General features: G+C 49.6%; 2 protein-coding genes across 2 annotated transcripts; both read left to right on the top strand.

Annotated features, from left to right (window-relative positions):
* The first annotated feature begins 148 nt into the window (after positions 1–148).
* Positions 149–5,982, top strand: LOC121328926 (taste receptor type 1 member 3). The gene is made up of 9 exons (XM_041274072.1): positions 149–229; positions 1,002–1,103; positions 1,775–1,783; positions 2,154–2,274; positions 2,868–3,238; positions 3,461–4,125; positions 4,677–4,758; positions 5,090–5,401; positions 5,887–5,982. The coding sequence occupies exons 1-9, from the start codon at positions 149–151 to the stop codon at positions 5,980–5,982; spliced, it is 1,839 nt and encodes a 612-aa protein (XP_041130006.1).
* A 4,790-nt stretch (positions 5,983–10,772) lies between these two features.
* odad1 (outer dynein arm docking complex subunit 1) lies at positions 10,773–18,942 on the top strand. Its single transcript, XM_041273268.1, is given in 13 exon segments — positions 10,773–10,791; positions 12,435–12,514; positions 12,924–13,023; positions 13,327–13,516; positions 14,691–14,816; positions 15,253–15,366; positions 16,028–16,095; positions 16,208–16,395; positions 16,592–16,638; positions 16,641–16,728; positions 17,708–17,790; positions 18,298–18,466; positions 18,596–18,942. Coding segments are annotated over 12 exon segments (1,413 nt in total). The 5' UTR covers positions 10,773–10,791; positions 12,435–12,447; the 3' UTR covers positions 18,769–18,942.

Here is an 18,942-nt window from a genome sequence, read left to right on the forward strand (position 1 = left end):
CTGAATGGTGAGAATATTTCACCGGGAAAAAAAAACAAAAAAAAACAGGCGTATGTGTGAATCAGAGGGAGCAGAGATCTGGGTTTAGAGGCAAAAAAGAGTAAGAGTCACACATATAAACGCTGTTTTTATTTTGTATTGCACTGCAATGCCTTTATGCCAGCCTGCGATCTTTAATAACCATGCCTCCTCCATCACCACTGCTTTTACACTGCTCTCTTACCAAGACGTACTCCCTAACTTGCAATGATGGGCACGCTCCCGCTGAAACAGACACTGTCTGACACGCTGCTCTGCTGGGCTTAGCTTCACTACAGTCACCAGTCACACACACAGCACCCCAGTGCAAGGCTGGATCTCTTTCAGGGCAATGTGTTTCAGGCTCCCTGCCAGTACAGTGTGACAGCGTGACGGATCATGATCATGTTGTTATTATTATTATTGATGATGATGATTGTTATGAGTGGTCTCTCTTACATAAGGTGGTCTAACATTAGGCCAGCATTGTATTAATAATTCAGAAATTTAAAAAAAAATCACAAATCTTTAAGAGGGAGCACTATAGTGTGATTATTACCTGATAAAAGCACAGCAATGTATGATACAGCACAGGGAAAGCACAGGGAAGCATTGCAAAACACAGAGAGGTCTGGTAAAGCATAGGGAAGCATTGTAATGCACAGAGAGGTCTGGTAAAGCATAGGGAAGCATTGTAAAGCACAGAGAGGCCTGTAAAGCACAGGGAAGCATTGTAAAGCACAGAGAGGTCTGGTAAAGCATAGGGAAGCATTGTAAAGCACAGAGAGGTCTGGTAAAGCACAGGGAAGCATTGTAAAGCACAGAGAGGTCTGGTAAAGCATAGGGAAGCATGGTAAAGCACAGAGAGGTCTGGTAAAGCATAGGGAAGCATTGTAAAGCACAGAGAGGTCTGCTAAAGCATAGAGAAGCATTGCATCCCAAATACCGAGTTCTGGTTTCGATTTTTTGATTCGTCCCTGCAGCTCCTGGAAGAGCTGAAGAAGGTCCAGTTCCAACTCAACAGCGAGGAGTTAAAGTTCGACGAAAACGGGAACCCCAACATCGGCCAGAGGATCCTGATGTGGGTTTGGGGCGCGAAGACGTAATACAAGGAAATCGGAACCTACACCAAAGGGGAGCTCAGCATCGACAAAGACCAGATCACCTGGTACACACAGAACAAGCAGGTAACAGATCACCTGCTACACACAGAACAAGCAGGTAACTGATCACCTGGTACACACAGAACAAGCAGGTAACAGATCACCTGGTACACACAGAACAAGCAGGTAACAGATCACCTGGTACACACAGAACAAGCAGGTAACTGATCACCTGCTACACACAGAACAAGCAGGTAACTGATCACCTGCTACACACAGAACAAGCAGGTAACTGATCACCTGCTACACACAGAACAAGCAGGTAACAGATCACCTGGTACACACAGAACAAGCAGGTAACAGATCACCTGGTACACACAGAACAAGCAGGTAACAGATCACCTGGTACACACAGAACAAGCAGGTAACAGATCACCTGGTACACACAGAACAAGCAGGTAACAGATCACCTGGTACACACAGAACAAGCAGGTAACAGATCACCTGGTACACACAGAACAAGCAGGTAACTGATCACCTGCTACACACAGAACAAGCAGGTAACTGATCACCTGCTACACACAGAACAAGCAGGTAACAGATCACCTGCTACACACAGAACAAGCAGGTAACAGATCACCTGCTACACACAGAACAAGCAGGTAACAGATCACCTGCTACACACAGAACAAGCAGGTAACAGATCACCTGGTACACACAGAACAAGCAGGTAACAGATCACCTGCTACACACAGAACAAGCAGGTAACTGATCACTTGCTACACACAGAACAAGCAGGTAATAGATCACCTGCTACACACAGAACAAGCAGGTAACAGATCAGGGTTTGGTACAGCACAGCTGCCTCAGACTAGGTCTCCCGGAACCAGGTTTCAAGCCGCTGCTCCTGAGAGAGGCTTGGGGTTCCCTGGAATATTTCCGCTAGTCTGAGTTGCCTGGTCAGCCTCGGGGCCCAGCAGGGGTGCGAGAGGCTGGTCAGTCATGCACAGCTACCTGCGTTCTCTCCCTCAGGTGCCCGTGTCCCAGTGCTCCCAGGAGTGCCGGGACGGACAGGTGCGCCGGGTCAAAGGGTTCCACTCCTGCTGCTTTGACTGCCTGGACTGCCAGGCCGGCACCTTCCAGAACAACAGCGGTGAGTCACAGGCAACTCCTGCCACCCAGAACCACCGCTGCCCTTAGGAGAGGCACAGCGATAGAGTCAGGAAGCACAGAGAAAGCATGGCAAAGCATAGGCAAGCATTGTAAAGCACAGAGAGGTATAGTAAAGCATAGGGGAGCATTGTAGAGCACAGAGATGTCTGGCAAAGCATACGGAAGCATTGTAAAGCACAGACAGGTCTGGTAAAGCATAGGGAAGCATTGTAAAGCACAGAGAGGTCTGGTAAAGCATAGGGAAGCATTGTAAAGCACAGAGAGGTCTGGTAAAGCATAGGGAAGCATTGTAAAGCACAGAGAGGTCTGGTAAAGCATAGGGAAGCATTGTAAAGCACAGAGAGGTCTGGTAAAGCATTGGGAAGCATTGTAAAGCACAAAGAGGTCTGGTAAAGCATAGGGAAGCATTGTAAAGCACAGAGAGGTCTAGTAAAACAAAGGGAAGCATCCCCTGCTATAGACACTCGGACTGGGGCTCTCCAGAGACCAGGACTGGAGACTCCCCTGCTATAGACACTCTTCCCATCCCTCTTATTCACAGGCGTGTTTTCTTCCCCTCCTGTTGCTTTGCAGAGGATTTCCAGTGCACTCAATGCCCCGCTGGCCTGTGGTCGACCACCAGGAGCAGGCGCTGCTCCCGCCCAACCTTCACCTTCCTAGACTGGGGCGACTACGTCTCCCTTGCGCTGCTGCTGGTGACCTGCGCCCTGTTGCTGTGCGTGGCCTACGTGGCCCTCCTCTTCCTCAGGCACTACCAGAGCCCCCTGGTGCGGGCCTCGGGGGGGCCCCTGAGCCTGCTGGCCCTGCTGGGCCTGGCATGCAGCTCCTGCAGCGTGGTTCTGTTCCTGGGCAGCCCCAGTGATCTGGTGTGCCTCCTGCAGCAGCCAGTCTCCGCACTCAGCTCTGTGCTCACAAGCTCCGCCCTGCTCGCCATGTCCCTGCAGGTAGGCGGGGAGCAGAGGGGGCAGTTTTTTGTTATTATTACAATGATTTTAAATCTACTGACGTAACAAAGAGTCGAAGCTACACATGCTCTTTAGACCTAGACTGCAGTGTGCGTTTGCACAGCTGGAACAGACTAACCAGGGATGGGAATAGACAGGGTCCAAAATGCTGGTGTATCTCTCTAACACCTCACCTCCTCCTCCTCTCTCCTCCCCGCGCAGGTGATCTGTGTAACAGATTTCCCACAGCTCTCTGCCTCACGCCTGGGCTGGGTCCAGGGGCTGGGCAGCTGGCTGGTGGTTGCCGTGGGGACCTGCCTGCAGGGCGGGGTCTGTGTGTGGTACATTCTGAACAGCCGGCCCCTCTCCCAGCATGTGGCCCAGAAGGAGGTGTCCTTCTCCAGCACTTTCCTGCGCTGCCAGACGGAGCCCATGGACGGCTTCGGGCTGATGCTGGGCTGCAACGGGCTGCTGTCTCTGGTCTTGTTCATGAGCACCTTCATGGCCCAGAAGCCCCCCAAGCAGTACAACATGGCCCGGGACATCACCTTCTCCACGCTAGCCCACTGCGTGGTCTGGGTGGTCTTCATTCCCATCTACACCGGCCTCTCGGAGCAGGGCAAGTCCGTGGCTCAGATGGTTGCCATCCTGCTGGGGAACATCGGGATCGTGGCCAACTACTTCCTGCTCAAGTGCCACCTGCTCCTGACCCAGCCGGCTCTCAACACTCTGGAGCACTTCCAGATCTACATCGAGGGACCTGCGGCACGGACACAGTCAGAGGAGGAGGAGGGGGTGGTGAAGGAGGGGCAGGAAGGGGAGAAAGAGGGGCAGAAGGAAGGGGAGAAGGAAGGGGAGAAAGAGGGGGAGAAGGAAGGGGAGGTCAAGTAACTGTTCAATGCTGGATACTGAACCAGACTCTGGAGATCTGGGCCGATTCTCTTTACTCCTTGAACTGCTTTAATGTTTCTGAATAATTTAAATACAGAGCTGACAGTTCAAGCGCTCTGTTGTCTGCAAGCTACTGTAACCCTCTTCCTGTTGTGTATTTTCTGTATGTTTCTTACCTCACTCACAAAATGAAATTAAACTGCATGTTAAATCTGGAGCACCGAGCGCTGCCCCTTTCTCTTTCTCTCCCAAGTGAAATCAGTCTTGTGCTCTCTGCTTGAAATGCTTCTAACGTTCCTAACTCCTCACTGGGATCGCACTACACAGGGGAATTCAATCTGCTGCCTGAAGGTGTGTTTCCACAGTCAAAAGAACTTGGATCCAAGCAGGAGTCAAGACAGTTGAACCAGTTTGTTTAAAGCACTGTTTCTCATGATCAAAAACTTGCTGAGACATGCCTTTACTATATAAGCACAGCAGCAGCTGGGCTCCCGAGCGGTGCATCCAGTAAAGGTGTTCCCTGTGGAGTGCAGGGTGCTCCCTACAGCCTGGAGATCGCAGGTTCCACACCAGGCTACCGTGCCCGGGGATACCTAGGGGCTGCGCACAATTGGCCAAGCGCCGCCCGGGTAGGGAGGGCAGGGGAATCCATAGTTCACGATGCACCAGCACCCCCCTGTGGCTGACAGGGCACCTGCAGGTCTGCAGTGGAGCCAGTCTGATCTGTGTTGTCCTCCGGCACTACAGGTCTGGCGGCCTCGCTGTGGGTCGGCAGCGTGTAAAATGATGGATCAGCAGGAGCACGTTTCGGAGGATGTGTGCTCCAGCCTCCATTCCCCGAGTCGCCGGGGGGTTGCGAGCGGTGAACCGGGATAAAAAAAAAGTAATAATTAGGCATTACAAGTTGGGGAGAAAAACAAGAAACCCAACGAGTTTCAGCATCTTCCCATTCCTTCCAAGAAACCCAACGAGTTTCAGCATCTTCCCATTCCTTCCAAGAAACCCAACGAGTTTCCGCATCTTCCCATTCCTTCCAAGAAACCCAAAGAGTTTCCGCATCTTCCCATTCCTTCCAAGAAACCCAACAAGTTTCAGCATCTTCCCATTGCTTCCAAGAAACCCAATGACTTTCAGCATCTTCCCATTCCTTCCAAGAAACCCAACGACTTTCAGCACCTTCCCATTCCTTCCAAGAAACCCAACGACTTTCAGCATCTTCCCATTCCTTCCAAGAAAGTTGCTTCCATGAAATCTCATGCCAGTTTTCAGCCGGTAAACACACACCTGTCCCAGATGAACCCACACCGAGCCCTATTCAAACGGGCTTGGCTGGATGCCAAGTCTGCTTGGTGGGGCACAGCGAGAGCGGTGCAAGCTGTAGCTGGAACACAGACGGTCACACATTAAACTCACACTGTGGTCAGGACGTCAGGACACTACAATGTGTAAGGAATGGGGGTTAATTGGTTGATTGTGAAGTGCCGGTACAAGATGAAACATCTGGCCTCTGGGTTCGAGAGTCCATCTCCTGGTCATTTGGCCGCGGATCGCTGACAGCGGGGGAACTGAAGAGAGGTGGTGGGTGGAGGGAGGTGGAGGGATGTGAATCCGGTTCAGCGAAGAGGGTCCGTTTATATTTTTCTACAATTTGCAGAGAGATACTAAAAGCCTGCACATGAAATACACAAAGCGAAGCCGTCGAGAGAGAGAGAGAGCAGGCATATTCGTAAGCAAGTGGTTTAAAACGTTCCGTGCAGAACTGCAGCTGCGTGTTCGAAGACGAATCGCACTGCCGTCATGTTACAGGCACAGTGGAGATCTGGAGGTTACTTCAAACCTCGCAGAACGACTGACAGAACTAAGCAAATGAGCTCTTCCAGTAGCTAGGAAACAAACACAGAGACTCGGGAGTGCAAACAAACTAGCTTTCGTGCACAGGGCTGCACCGGCATCCAGCCAGCGATGCAGTCCGCTGCACACACACCTGCGCCTTTGCATGCACCCGCCACGGTGCAGGGAAAAGGGGGCAGGGGCCAGTGCCGCCAGGCTGGGCGGCTTCACGCACAATTTGGGCTTGTATATTTGTTATTGTTTGTGAATGTCTTTGGGCGGGTAACTCATTTTTGGGCATTTGTAATATATCTGTAATAGTTTTAAATTCTTAACTGTATTTCTAAGGAAAATACGAAGCTACACACAAGCCTCAGTGTTTGCAACATCACGATTTCTGTGGACTACGGCTCGGGCCTGTCCACTGAAGATACACACCGATATAAAATATACCCAGGGCAGCGAGTCTGACCCTCACTTAAACACCCCTGACCACTGAAGATACACACAGATATAAAATATACCCAGGGCAGCGAGTCTGACCCTCAGTTAAACACCCCTGACCACTGAAGATACATACAGATATAAAATATACCCAGGGCAGCGAGTCTGACCCTCACTTAAACACCCCTGACCACTGAAGATACACACCCATATAAAATATACCCAGGGCAGCGAGTCTGACCCTCACTTAAACACCCCTGACCACTGAAGATACACACAGATATAAAATATACCCAGGGCAGCAAGTCTGACCCTCACTTAAACACCCCTGACCACTGAAGATACACACAGATATAAAATATACCCAGGGCAGCGAGTCTGACCCTCAGTTAAACACCCCTGACCACTGAAGATACACACAGATATAAAATATACCGAGGGCAGCGAGTCTGACCCTCAGTTAAACACCCCTGACCACTGAAGATACACACAGATATAAAATATACCCAGGGCAGCGAGTCTGACCCTCACTTAAACACCCCTGACCACTGAAGATACACACCCATATAAAATATACCCAGGGCAGCGAGTCTGACCCTCAGTTAAACACCCCTGACCACTGAAGATACACACAGATATAAAATATACCCAGGGCAGCGAGTCTGACCCTCAGTTAAACACCCCTGACCACTGAAGATACACACCCATATAAAATATACCCAGGGCAGCGAGTCTGACCCTCACTTAAACACCCCTGACCACTGAAGATACACACAGATATAAAATATACCCAGGGCAGCGAGTCTGACCCTCAGTTAAACACCCCTGACCACTGAAGATACACACAGATATAAAATATACCCAGGGCAGCGAGTCTGACCCTCAGTTAAACACCCCTGACCACTGAAGATACACACAGATATAAAATATACCCAGGGCAGCGAGTCTGACCCTCACTTAAACACCCCTGACCACTGAAGATACACACAGATATAAAATATACCCAGGGCAGCGAGTCTGACCCTCACTTAAACACCCCTGACCACTGAAGATACACACAGATATAAAATATACCCAGGGCAGCGAGTCTGACCCTCACTTAAACACCCCTGACCACTGAAGATACACACAGATATAAAATATACCCAGGGCAGCGAGTCTGACCCTCAGTTAAACACCCCTGACCACTGAAGATACACACAGATATAAAATATACCCAGGGCAGCGAGTCTGACCCTCAGTTAAACACCCCTGACCACTGAAGATACACACCGATATAAAATATACCCAGGGCAGCGAGTCTGACCCTCACTTAAACACCCCTGACCACTGAAGATACACACCCATATAAAATATACCCAGGGCAGCGAGTCTGACCCTCACTTAAACACCCCTGACCACTGAAGATACACACAGATATAAAATATACCCAGGGCAGCGAGTCTGACCCTCAGTTAAACACCCCTGACCACTGAAGATACACACCCATATAAAATATACCCAGGGCAGCGAGTCTGACCCTCACTTAAACACCCCTGACCACTGAAGATACACACAGATATAAAATATACCCAGGGCAGCGAGTCTGACCCTCAGTTAAACACCCCTGACCACTGAAGATACACACAGATATAAAATATACCCAGGGCAGCGAGTCTGACCCTCACTTAAACACCCCTGACCACTGAAGATACACACAGATATAAAATATACCCAGGGCAGCGAGTCTGACCCTCAGTTAAACACCCCTGACCACTGAAGATACACACAGATATAAAATATACCCAGGGCAGCGAGTCTGACCCTCACTTAAACACCCCTGACCACTGAAGATACACACAGATATAAAATATACCCAGGGCAGCGAGTCTGACCCTCAGTTAAACACCCCTGACCACTGAAGATACACACAGATATAAAATATACCCAGGGCAGCGAGTCTGACCCTCACTTAAACACCCCTGACCACTGAAGATACACACAGATATAAAATATACCCAGGGCAGCGAGTCTGACCCTCACTTAAACACCCCTGACCACTGAAGATACACACAGATATAAAATATACCCAGGGCAGCGAGTCTGACCCTCACTTAAACACCCCTGACCACTGAAGATACACACCCATATAAAATATACCCAGGGCAGCGAGTCTGACCCTCAGTTAAACACCCCTGACCACTGAAGATACACACAGATATAAAATATACCCAGGGCAGCGAGTCTGACCCTCACTTAAACACCCCTGACCACTGAAGATACACACCCATATAAAATATACCCAGGGCAGCGAGTCTGACCCTCAGTTAAACACCCCTGACCACTGAAGATACACACAGATATAAAATATACCCAGGGCAGCGAGTCTGACCCTCACTTAAACACCCCTGACCACTGAAGATACACACAGATATAAAATATACCCAGGGCAGCGAGTCTGACCCTCACTTAAACACCCCTGACCACTGAAGATACACACAGATATAAAATATACCCAGGGCAGCGAGTCTGACCCTCAGTTAAACACCCCTGACCACTGAAGATACACACAGATATAAAATATACCCAGGGCAGCGAGTCTGACCCTCACTTAAACACCCCTGACCACTGAAGATACACACAGATATAAAATATACCCAGGGCAGCAAGTCTGACCCTCACTTAAACACCCCTGACCACTGAAGATACACACAGATATAAAATATACCCAGGGCAGCGAGTCTGACCCTCACTTAAACACCCCTGACCACTGAAGATACACACCCATATAAAATATACCCAGGGCAGCGAGTCTGACCCTCAGTTAAACACCCCTGACCACTGAAGATACACACAGATATAAAATATACCCAGGGCAGCGAGTCTGACCCTCAGTTAAACACCCCTGACCACTGAAGATACACACAGATATAAAATATACCCAGGGCAGCGAGTCTGACCCTCAGTTAAACACCCCTGACCACTGAAGATACACACAGATATAAAATATACCCAGGGCAGCGAGTCTGACCCTCACTTAAACACCCCTGACCACTGAAGATACACACAGATATAAAATATACCCAGGGCAGCGAGTCTGACCCTCAGTTAAACACCCCTGACCACTGAAGATACACACAGATATAAAATATACCCAGGGCAGCGAGTCTGACCCTCACTTAAACACCCCTGACCACTGAAGATACACACCCATATAAAATATTGCAAATTGCAAAGAATAATAATAATAATAATAATAATAATAATAATAATAATAATAATAATATTAAACTGTGTTCACCTGAACAATTTTCTTCTCCGGTATTTCTGACAGAGGCGCCTCTGAATCAACAGCGGCCTCGCTCGAGCTTCGGAAAAACCGAAATAAATTCTATTATTAACTACAACAACAACAAGTATAATATAATATATAATAAAAGAGATCATATTTACCACAGTTAGATACAAACTACAGAATTTACTTAAAAAAATGATCCAATGTCGATTACAACATACAGTGTTATTAGCAGGGTAGTTGCGTCCAGCACTCTTTCCCGCGCTTGCTCCGCATTGATATCGTTATTGTTTTCATGTTTTATAACACAGGTAAGATTTCCATTCTCCACCACTCTTTACTGTGCTTGGATCACCGCAGCAAATGGAAATCAAACGCAGGAGGTTTTCACCGGGAATTGAAAACAGGATCGTGCTTTTAAATTTTTGCATAAACTCGCATTAACAACGCCGTGCCATTTTCTTAGCTTAGCAATAATGAAGTTGCGAGTTTATAGAAGATTATTTTAAACTGTATATATATATATGAATTTGGTTTGAAAACCTGCCGGTGCACTCCAGGTTGAAGAGGTTAATAACAGACCATGCTGAAGTACTTGGGGCTGTGGAGGCGGGTTTTGGTTTAATTAAACAGGTTTGCAGCCTCGGCCGGGAGAGGACGGGCTGCGTTGCCTGGCTGGGGGGGGATTGCCTCTCCCTGGAGACGGTTACTAACAACTGATCTGCACGGAGAGAGATAGAGAGCCGCCGCCACACACCCTGAACACAGGGAGAGCAAACCTCGAAAAACAACAAAAACAACAACAACAACACCAACAACACCCTGAACACAGAGAGAGCAAACCTCGAAAAACAACAAAAACAACAACAACAACAACACCCTGAACACAGAGAGAGCAAACCTCGAAAAACAACAAAAACAACAACAACAACAACAACAACAACAGCGTGAACACAGAGAGAGCAAACCTCGAAAAACAACAAAAACAACAACAACAACACACAGCGTGAACACAGAGAGAGCAAACCTCGAAAAACAACAAAAACAACAACAACAAGTATATTTCTAAACGTTAATGTTTCTTATGTTTATTCACGACGAAATTAACGTGTTGGTAATTTTAAATTATGATTATTATTATTGGTCTTAGCGGGGCAGGTCTGTTTTACAGTCGCATCAGCATGAATTTACAAACCGGCATTATAATAACAATGAAGTTATGTGGTCGACTTCAATCTGATCAAGGTGACGGGTGTCATAATAATAATAATAATAATAATAATAATAATAATAATAATAATGTATAGCCGTCTGTGAAGTGTGATGTGCTTTGTTGCGCCGGCCCTATCTTTATAACTGGCTGCCGCTTTGTTCTTTATCAGGGGCCCGCATTTAAAACGAGGTTATAAACTTCCCTTGCTGATAAGGACCGCGATTATAGTGACTAGCCCGTATCTAGCAGCAGCAGACACTCAGTGAGAAGCCAGATAGCACAGAGCGGTCTGGTAAAGCACAGGGAAGCATTGTAAAGCACAGAGAGGTCTGGTAAAGCATAGGGAAGCATTGTAAAGCACAGAGAGGTCTGGTAAAGCACAGGGAAGCATTGTAAAGCACAGAGAGGTCTGGTAAAGCATAGGGAAGCATTGTAAAGCACAGAGAGGTCTGGTAAAGCATAGGGATGCATTGTAAAGCACAGAGAGGTCTGGTAAAGCATAGGGAAGCATTGTAAAGCACAGAGAGGTCTGGTAAAGCATAGGGAAGCATTGTAAAGCACAGAGAGGTCTGGTAAAGCATAGGGAAGCATTGTAAAGCACAGAGAGGTCTGGTAAAGCACAGGGAAGCATTGTAAAGCACAGAGAGGTCTGGTAAAGCATAGGGAAGCATTGTAAAGCACAGAGAGGTATGGTAAAGCATAGGGAAGCATTGTAAAGCACAGAGAGGTCTGGTAAAGCATAGGGAAGCATTGTAAAGCACAGAGAGGTCTGGTAAAGCATAGGGAAGCATTGTAAAGCACAGAGAGGTCTGGTAAAGCATAGGGAAGCATTGTAAAGCACAGAGAGGTCTGGTAAAGCACAGGGAAGCATTGTAAAGCACAGAGAGGTCTGGTAAAGCATAGGGAAGCATTGTAAAGCACAGAGAGGTCTGGTAAAGCATAGGGAAGCATTGTAAAGCACAGAGAGGTCTGGTAAAGCATAGGGAAGCATTGTAAAGCACAGAGAGGTCTGGTAAAGCATAGGGCAGCATTGTAAAGCACAGAGAGGTCTGGTAAAGCACAGGGAAGCATTGTAAAGCACAGAGAGGTCTGGTAAAGCACAGGGAAGCATTGTAAAGCACAGAGAGGTCTGGTAAAGCATAGGGAAGCATTGTAAAGCACAGAGAGGTTTGGTAAAGCATAGGGAAGCATTGTAAAGCACAGAGAGGTCTGGTAAAGCATAGGGAAGCATTGTAAAGCACAGAGAGGTCTGGTAAAGCATAGGGAAGCATTGTAAAGCACAGAGAGATCTGGTAAAGCATAGGGAAGCATTGTAAAGCACAGAGAGGTCTGCTAAAGCAAAGGGAAGCATTGTAAAGCACAGAGAGGTCTGGTAAAGCAAAGGGAAGCATTGTAAGGCACATATTGTTGTCTGGTGAAGGCATGGGGCGGCGGGGGGGGGGGGGGGACTCAAAATACAGGGGTTACCTTTTCTAAGTGAATACACCCCAGTCTGTTTATTAAGAGGTATCTTAATGCAGATTGTTGCTTGTTGTGTTGGACAGGAAGGTAAGGAACATGCCTGGTGGGAGGTCAGCAGCCAGCCTGCACTCGGACAGCAGTGATGTGGACGTGGAGGGGATAGGTATGGGTTCAGCTCCTGCGCTGTGTTACAGACCGGGGGTGGGGGGGCGGACGGACTCTGTCTTCCTCTCTGATTGCCCTCTCCATAGTAAATGACTGCACTGGATATTTCAGGCCCAGGATCAGCTCTGTGCTTCGATGTAGTCAGACTGTTAATCTCACTGAGAGCACACAGCTACGGACAAAAACTTTCCATCGCCCTTACAGAATTAATTCATTTAGCTTCATGAAAGCTGCTGATTAATATTACACGTTAACATTGAATTGCATAGTCTGATCCCCAGGTTTCCTTGGGGGGGGGCTGTTGTGTTTGTTATGTAGGTCTGTCAGGGCAGTCTGATCCCCAGGTTTCTCGGGGGGGGGGGGGGGTTGTGTTTATTACTCCCTGGTTCCTCTCTTCTTGCCCCCAGCAGACACGGAGCTGTCCAGACTGCAGAGACAGTTTCGTATAATGGAGGGGGACCGGCAGGCTTACAGCGTCGAGTCTCAGGAGCTCATCAGAAAGCAGCTGTGAGTAACTGTGCCAGAGGCACCCCACATACACTGCCATCTGCAGCATAGAAACAGACTGGCAGCCTCATTTCCTCCCTGACAGACTGAGATTGATTGATATCGATGCACTTTGTGATTGATTGATATCGATGTGCTGTGTGATTGATATCGATGTGCTGTGTGATTGATATTGATGTGCTGTGTGATTGATTGATATCGATGTGCTGTGTGATTGATTGATATCGATGTGCTGCGTGATTGATTGATATCGATGTGCTGTGTGATTGATTGAGGTCACTGTGCTGTGTGATTGATTGACAGGGCGGAGATCGAGGCGCTGGAGAGCGAGCGCAGCAACATCATTAAGAACCTGCGTCTGTCGGAGAGCCGTGTGAATCTGCAGCGGGACCAGGACAACAAGCAGAGCCTGCTGTGCATGCTGGAGTACAAGGATGAGCTGGAGGAGCAGCTGGGCTGGGAGAGGCAGGCTCTGAGAGAGCTGGACCAGGAGGTACCAAACACACACAGCTCACCACAGTGTAGTGCAGACCATCAAACAGCTGGGCTGGGAGAGGCAGGCTCTGAGAGAGCTGGACCAGGAGCTACCAAACACACACAGCTCAGCACAGTGTAGTGCAGACCATCAAACAGCTGGGCTGGGAGAGGCAGGCTCTGAGAGAGCTGGACCAGGAGCTACCAAACACACACAGCTCAGCACAGTGTAGTGCAGACCATCAAACAGCTGGGCTGGGAGAGGCAGGCTCTGAGAGAGCTGGACCAGGAGCTACCAAACACACACAGCTCAGCACAGTGTAGTGCAGACCATCAAACAGCTGGGCTGGGAGAGGCAGGCTCTGAGAGAGCTGGACCAGGAGCTACCAAACACACACAGCTCAGCACAGTGTAGTGCAGACCATCAAACAGCTGGGCTGGGAGAGGCAGGCTCTGAGAGAGCTGGACCAGGAGGTACCAAACACACACAGCTCAGCACAGTGTAGTGCAGACCATCAAACAGCTGGGCTGGGAGAGGCAGGCTCTGAGAGAGCTGGACCAGGAGCTACCAAACACACACAGCTCAGCACAGTGTAGTGCAGACCATCAAACAGCTGGGCTGGGAGAGGCAGGCTCTGAGAGAGCTGGACCAGGAGGTACCAAACACACACAGCTCAGCACAGTGTAGTGCAGACCATCAAACAGCTGGGCTGGGAGAGGCAGGCTCTGAGAGAGCTGGACCAGGAGCTACCAAACACACACAGCTCAGCACAGTGTAGTGCAGACCATCAAACAGCTGGGCTGGGAGAGGCAGGCTCTGAGAGAGCTGGACCAGGAGCTACCAAACACACACAGCTCAGCACAGTGTAGTGCAGACCATCAAACAGCTGGGCTGGGAGAGGCAGGCTCTGAGAGAGCTGGACCAGGAGGTACCAAACACACACAGCTCAGCACAGTGTAGTGCAGACCATCAAACAGCTGGGCTGGGAGAGGCAGGCTTTGAGAGAGCTGGACCAGGAGGTACCAAGTGCAGTGAGAGGGGTGCAGTTCCAAGCGTCACCCCCCACCCCCGGGGTCACAGTCCCCACGGGTCAAGTTCCAGCGCTTTGGGGGGGGGGGGGGGGGGGGGGGGGGGGGGGGGGGGCGCAGTGGTGGGTGCAGTTCTGCTCACCCCCCCTCCCCGTGTGTTTCAGATCCGGCTCTGGGAGCGCAGGCTGCTGGAGCAGCGCAGGGAGACAGGCGGCTCTCAGGGGAGGCAGCAGCAGCAGCAGCTCCAGACACTTCGGACCAAACGCACCCTGGAGAACAGGCTGGACAGGGTGAGGGGGCCGGGCTGGGGTCTGGAGATCAGCCAGCTACTAGGAACCGGACGAGCTCTTCTGTACTTTGTGCTTGTGTGTGACTGTTTGTGCGAGTGATTGACTGTGACTGTCTGAGCGATTGTGTGACTGTGTTTGTGTAAATGTGTTTGTTTGTCTGTTTGTTTGTGCGAGTGATTGACTGTGATTGTCTGAGCGATTGTGTGACTGTGTTTGTGTAAATGTGTTTGTTTGTCTGTTTGTGCGAGTGATTGACTGATTGTCTGAGCGATTGTGTGACTGTGTTTGTGTAAATGTGTTTGTTTGTCTGTTTGTACGAGTGATTGTGTGACTGTGTTTGTGTAAATGTGTTTGTTTGTCTGTTTGTGCGAGTGATTGTTGTTTAGCTGATCTCTCTCTCTCTCTCTCTCTCTCTCTCTCTCTCTCTCTCTCTCAGGCCCTGACCAGGTTCAGCACCCAGCTGGTGAAGAACGGGCTGCTGCGGGAGGAGCTGGAGACACTGAGGGGGGAGCGGGTTCGATTTGAACAGCTGCACCGCAAACTGGAGAGGGTGAGGGGGGCAAACGGGGAGAGTCGGAGTGGGTCATTGCACAAAGCGGGTCGGTGTGATGCAGTGTCCCGCCTGTGTGATGCAGTGTCCCGCCTGTGTGATGCAGTGTCCCGCCTGTGCTGCAGTGTCCCGCCTGTGTGCTGCAGTGTCCCGCCTGTGTGCTGCAGTGTCCCGCCTGTGTGGTGCAGTGTCCCGCCTGTGTGCTGCAGTGTCCCGCCTGTGTGGTGCAGTGTCCCGTCTGTGTGGTGCAGTGTCCCGCCTGTGTGCTGCAGTGTCCCGCCTGTGTGCTGCAGTGTCCCGCCTGTGTGCTGCAGTGTCCCGCCTGTGTGCTGCAGTGTCCCGCCTGTGTGCTGCAGTGTCCCGTCTGTGTGGTGCAGTGTCCCGCCTGTGTGCTGCAGTGTCCCGTCTGTGTGGTGCAGTGTCCCGTCTGTGTGGTGCAGTGTCCCACCTGTGTGATGCAGTGTCCCGTCTGTGTGGTGCAGTGTCCCGTCTGTGTGATGCAGTGTCCCGTCTGTGATGCAGTGTCCCGTTTGTGTGATGCAGTGTCCCGTCTGTGTGATGCAGTGTCCCGCCTGTGTGATGCAGTGTCCCGCCTGTGTGATGCAGTGTCCCGTCTGTGTGATGCAGTGTCCCGTCTGTGATGCAGTGTCTGTGGTTTTAGGAGCTGCAGGCAACACGCAAGGAGATCGGTGCCGTGATCGACACGTCAACAGCAGCATACGACAGCAGGTGAGACGAAGGGAGGGAGGGAGGGAGGGAGAACTGTCCTGCTGAAGGACAAGGCTGAGAAGGGCATGTCTGTGTGGTGCACACTGATACAGTGACCCCCCCTCTCTCTCAGGGTGGAGGCGCAGTCAAAGGTGGTCCTGCTGAAGGACAAGGCTGAGAAGGACGTCTCGCAGCACAGCTCTGAGGTGAAGGAGCTGGAGCGCGTCATCGACCATGACAGGAAGCTGAAGGAGTTCATGGGGGTCAAGTCTCACGAGCGAGCCCTGGAAGAGGAAGCAATGGACGCCAACAAGAGACAAGGTACTGGAGTGTGTGTGTGTCTCAGAGCTGTGTGTCTCTGGGTGTGTATATGTGAGTGTGTGTGGGTGTGTCTGTGTGTGTGTGTGTCAGTGTGTGTGGTGTATATGGTGACTGTGTGTGGGTGTGTGTGTGTGTGTGGGGGGGGGGGGGGGGGGGGAACGCGTTCCTCCTCCTCTAACCCCCTGCCCCCCCCCAGAGTGTGAGGAGCACGAGCGCAGGAAGAGAAACCTGCAAGAGGACAGCATGGAGAAACCTATGAGACTGCGTTCAGCCAGATTACAGAGCGGACCGGGGAGCAGGACCTGGGAGTGCTGGTCTCAAAATTCATTGAGGGTGAGAGAGACACACTGCCACCCCTTATTTAAGGAATTAAAGTTGTCCTTAGCACAGAGAGGTCTGGTAAAGCATAGGGAAGCATTGTAAAGCACAGAGAGGTCTGGTAAAGCATAGGGAAGCATTGTAAAGCACAGAGAGGTCTGGTAAAGCATAGGGGAGCATTGTAAAGCACAGAGAGGTCTGGTAAAGCATAGGGAAGCATTGTAAAGCACAGAGAGGTCTGGGGAAGCACAGAGAAGCATTGTAAAGCACACAGAGGTCTGGTAAAGCATAGGGAAGCATTGTTAAAGCACAGAGAGGTCTGGTAAAGCATAGGGAAGCATTGTAAAGCACAGAGAGGTCTGGTAAAGCATAGGGAAGCATTGCAAAGCACAGAGAGGTCTGGTAAAGCATAGGGAAGCATTGTAAAAGCACAGAGAGGTCTGGTAAAGCATAGGGAAGCATTGTAAAGCACAGAGAGGTCTGGTAAAGCACAGGGAAGCATTGTAAAGCACAGAGAGGTCTGGTAAAGCATAGGGAAGCATTGTAAAGCACAGAGAGGTCTGGTAAAGCACAGGGAAGCATTGTAAAGCACAGAGAGGTCTGGTAAAGCACAGGGAAGCATTGTAAAGCACAGAGAGGTCTGGTAAAGCACAGGGAAGCATTGTAAAGCACAGAGAGGTCTGGTAAAGCACAGGAAGCATTGTAAAGCACAGAGAGGTCTGGTAAAGCACAGGGAAGCATTGTAAAGCACAGAGAGGTCTGGTAAAGCATAGGGAAGCATTGTAAAGCACAGAGAAGTCTGGTAAAGGCGACGTAAAAATGAATCATGTGACAGAAGTCAGGGTTAGCTGTGGTGAGTTCAGTATGGAGAGTGCAGTATAAGCGTGGGGAAAGCAGAGGGGAGGCTGAATGTCTGCAGATTTACTGTTTGCTTCGTGACCTGACTAGTTCACTTCCACCCCCCTGTTATTAACTGGGCTCTCTCCATTTCCAGTTGAAGACAAGAACTTCGCTCTGTTCAACTACGTGAACGAGCAGAACAACGAGTGCCAGAGAGTGCAGGGGGACATAGACGAGGTTCTGTGTGACATTGTTATTATCTGTTAGTGTTAGTATCATATTATTTGTGTATAATTGTTTTAGTATTAGTATCCGTATTATTATGATTAGTTGTTATTATTATTAGTAGTAGTATTAATACATTAATCATACTATTATTAGTAGTATTATTATTCGTAATAGTATTATTGTTATTATTATTAGTATCGGTTATTATTAGTATTAGTTATTATTGTATTATTGTTGTTATTATTTAGATATTGTTACTTCATTATTAGTCTATTAGTCTATTTTGTTATTATTATTGTTGTTATTATTAGTATTGTTATTATTATTAGTATTATTAGTATTAGTTATTATAACAACAATAATAATATAAACAATAATAATCATATAATAATATCATATCCCCCATCATATTTGACTGGGGACAACACAAGGAAAACACGACGTCTAGGAGTTGCCTCCACCGCGGAAAGCCCGCGTCCCCGAGCACTGACCCATGTTGATGTCGTTGTGCTGCAGATCCTCCAGGAGGTGGCGCTATTTCGTGCGCAGGGGCTGCGTTTGGAGGGGCAGCATCGGGCCGTGCTGAGAGACATGGAGCTGAGGCAGGAGGAGGCAGCCAGGCAGGCACAGGACTACGAGCAGAGGGGCAGCGAGGTCGGGAAGATCCTGGACCAGCTGAAAACAGGTATCTCATGCCCCCCCCCCCCCCCCCAACCACGTGTCGTGGGACTCTCATTCGTCCTGACGGAGTGTCTCACCCTGTCCCTGTCCCTAGGGTCCTGCAGGAGTGTCTCACGTGTCCTCTGTCCTGTAGGCGTGTCCTCCCTGTTCGGTAAGCTTGATTGTGACTGCACTGTGATTGAGGAGATGCTGGGAGCCGCCGCTGGGATCCGGGACACAAACATCATGACCTACCTGGGGCTGGTGGAGCAGAAAACCAACGAGCTGCTGAGTGTGCAGAACTACCTGGACTCCAAGGTACCCTGATACCCGACACACTGAGACTCACGCACACCCCCCGATACACTGAGACTCACGCACACACCCCGATACACTGAGACTCACGCACACCCCCCGATACACTGAGACTCACGCACACACTCCGATACACTGAGACTCACGCACACACCCCCCGATACACTGAGACTCACGCACACACCC

The sequence above is a fragment of the Polyodon spathula genome, chromosome 16, assembly GCF_017654505.1.
Source record: "Polyodon spathula isolate WHYD16114869_AA chromosome 16, ASM1765450v1, whole genome shotgun sequence".
NCBI classification, from domain to species: Eukaryota; Metazoa; Chordata; class Actinopteri; order Acipenseriformes; family Polyodontidae; genus Polyodon; species Polyodon spathula.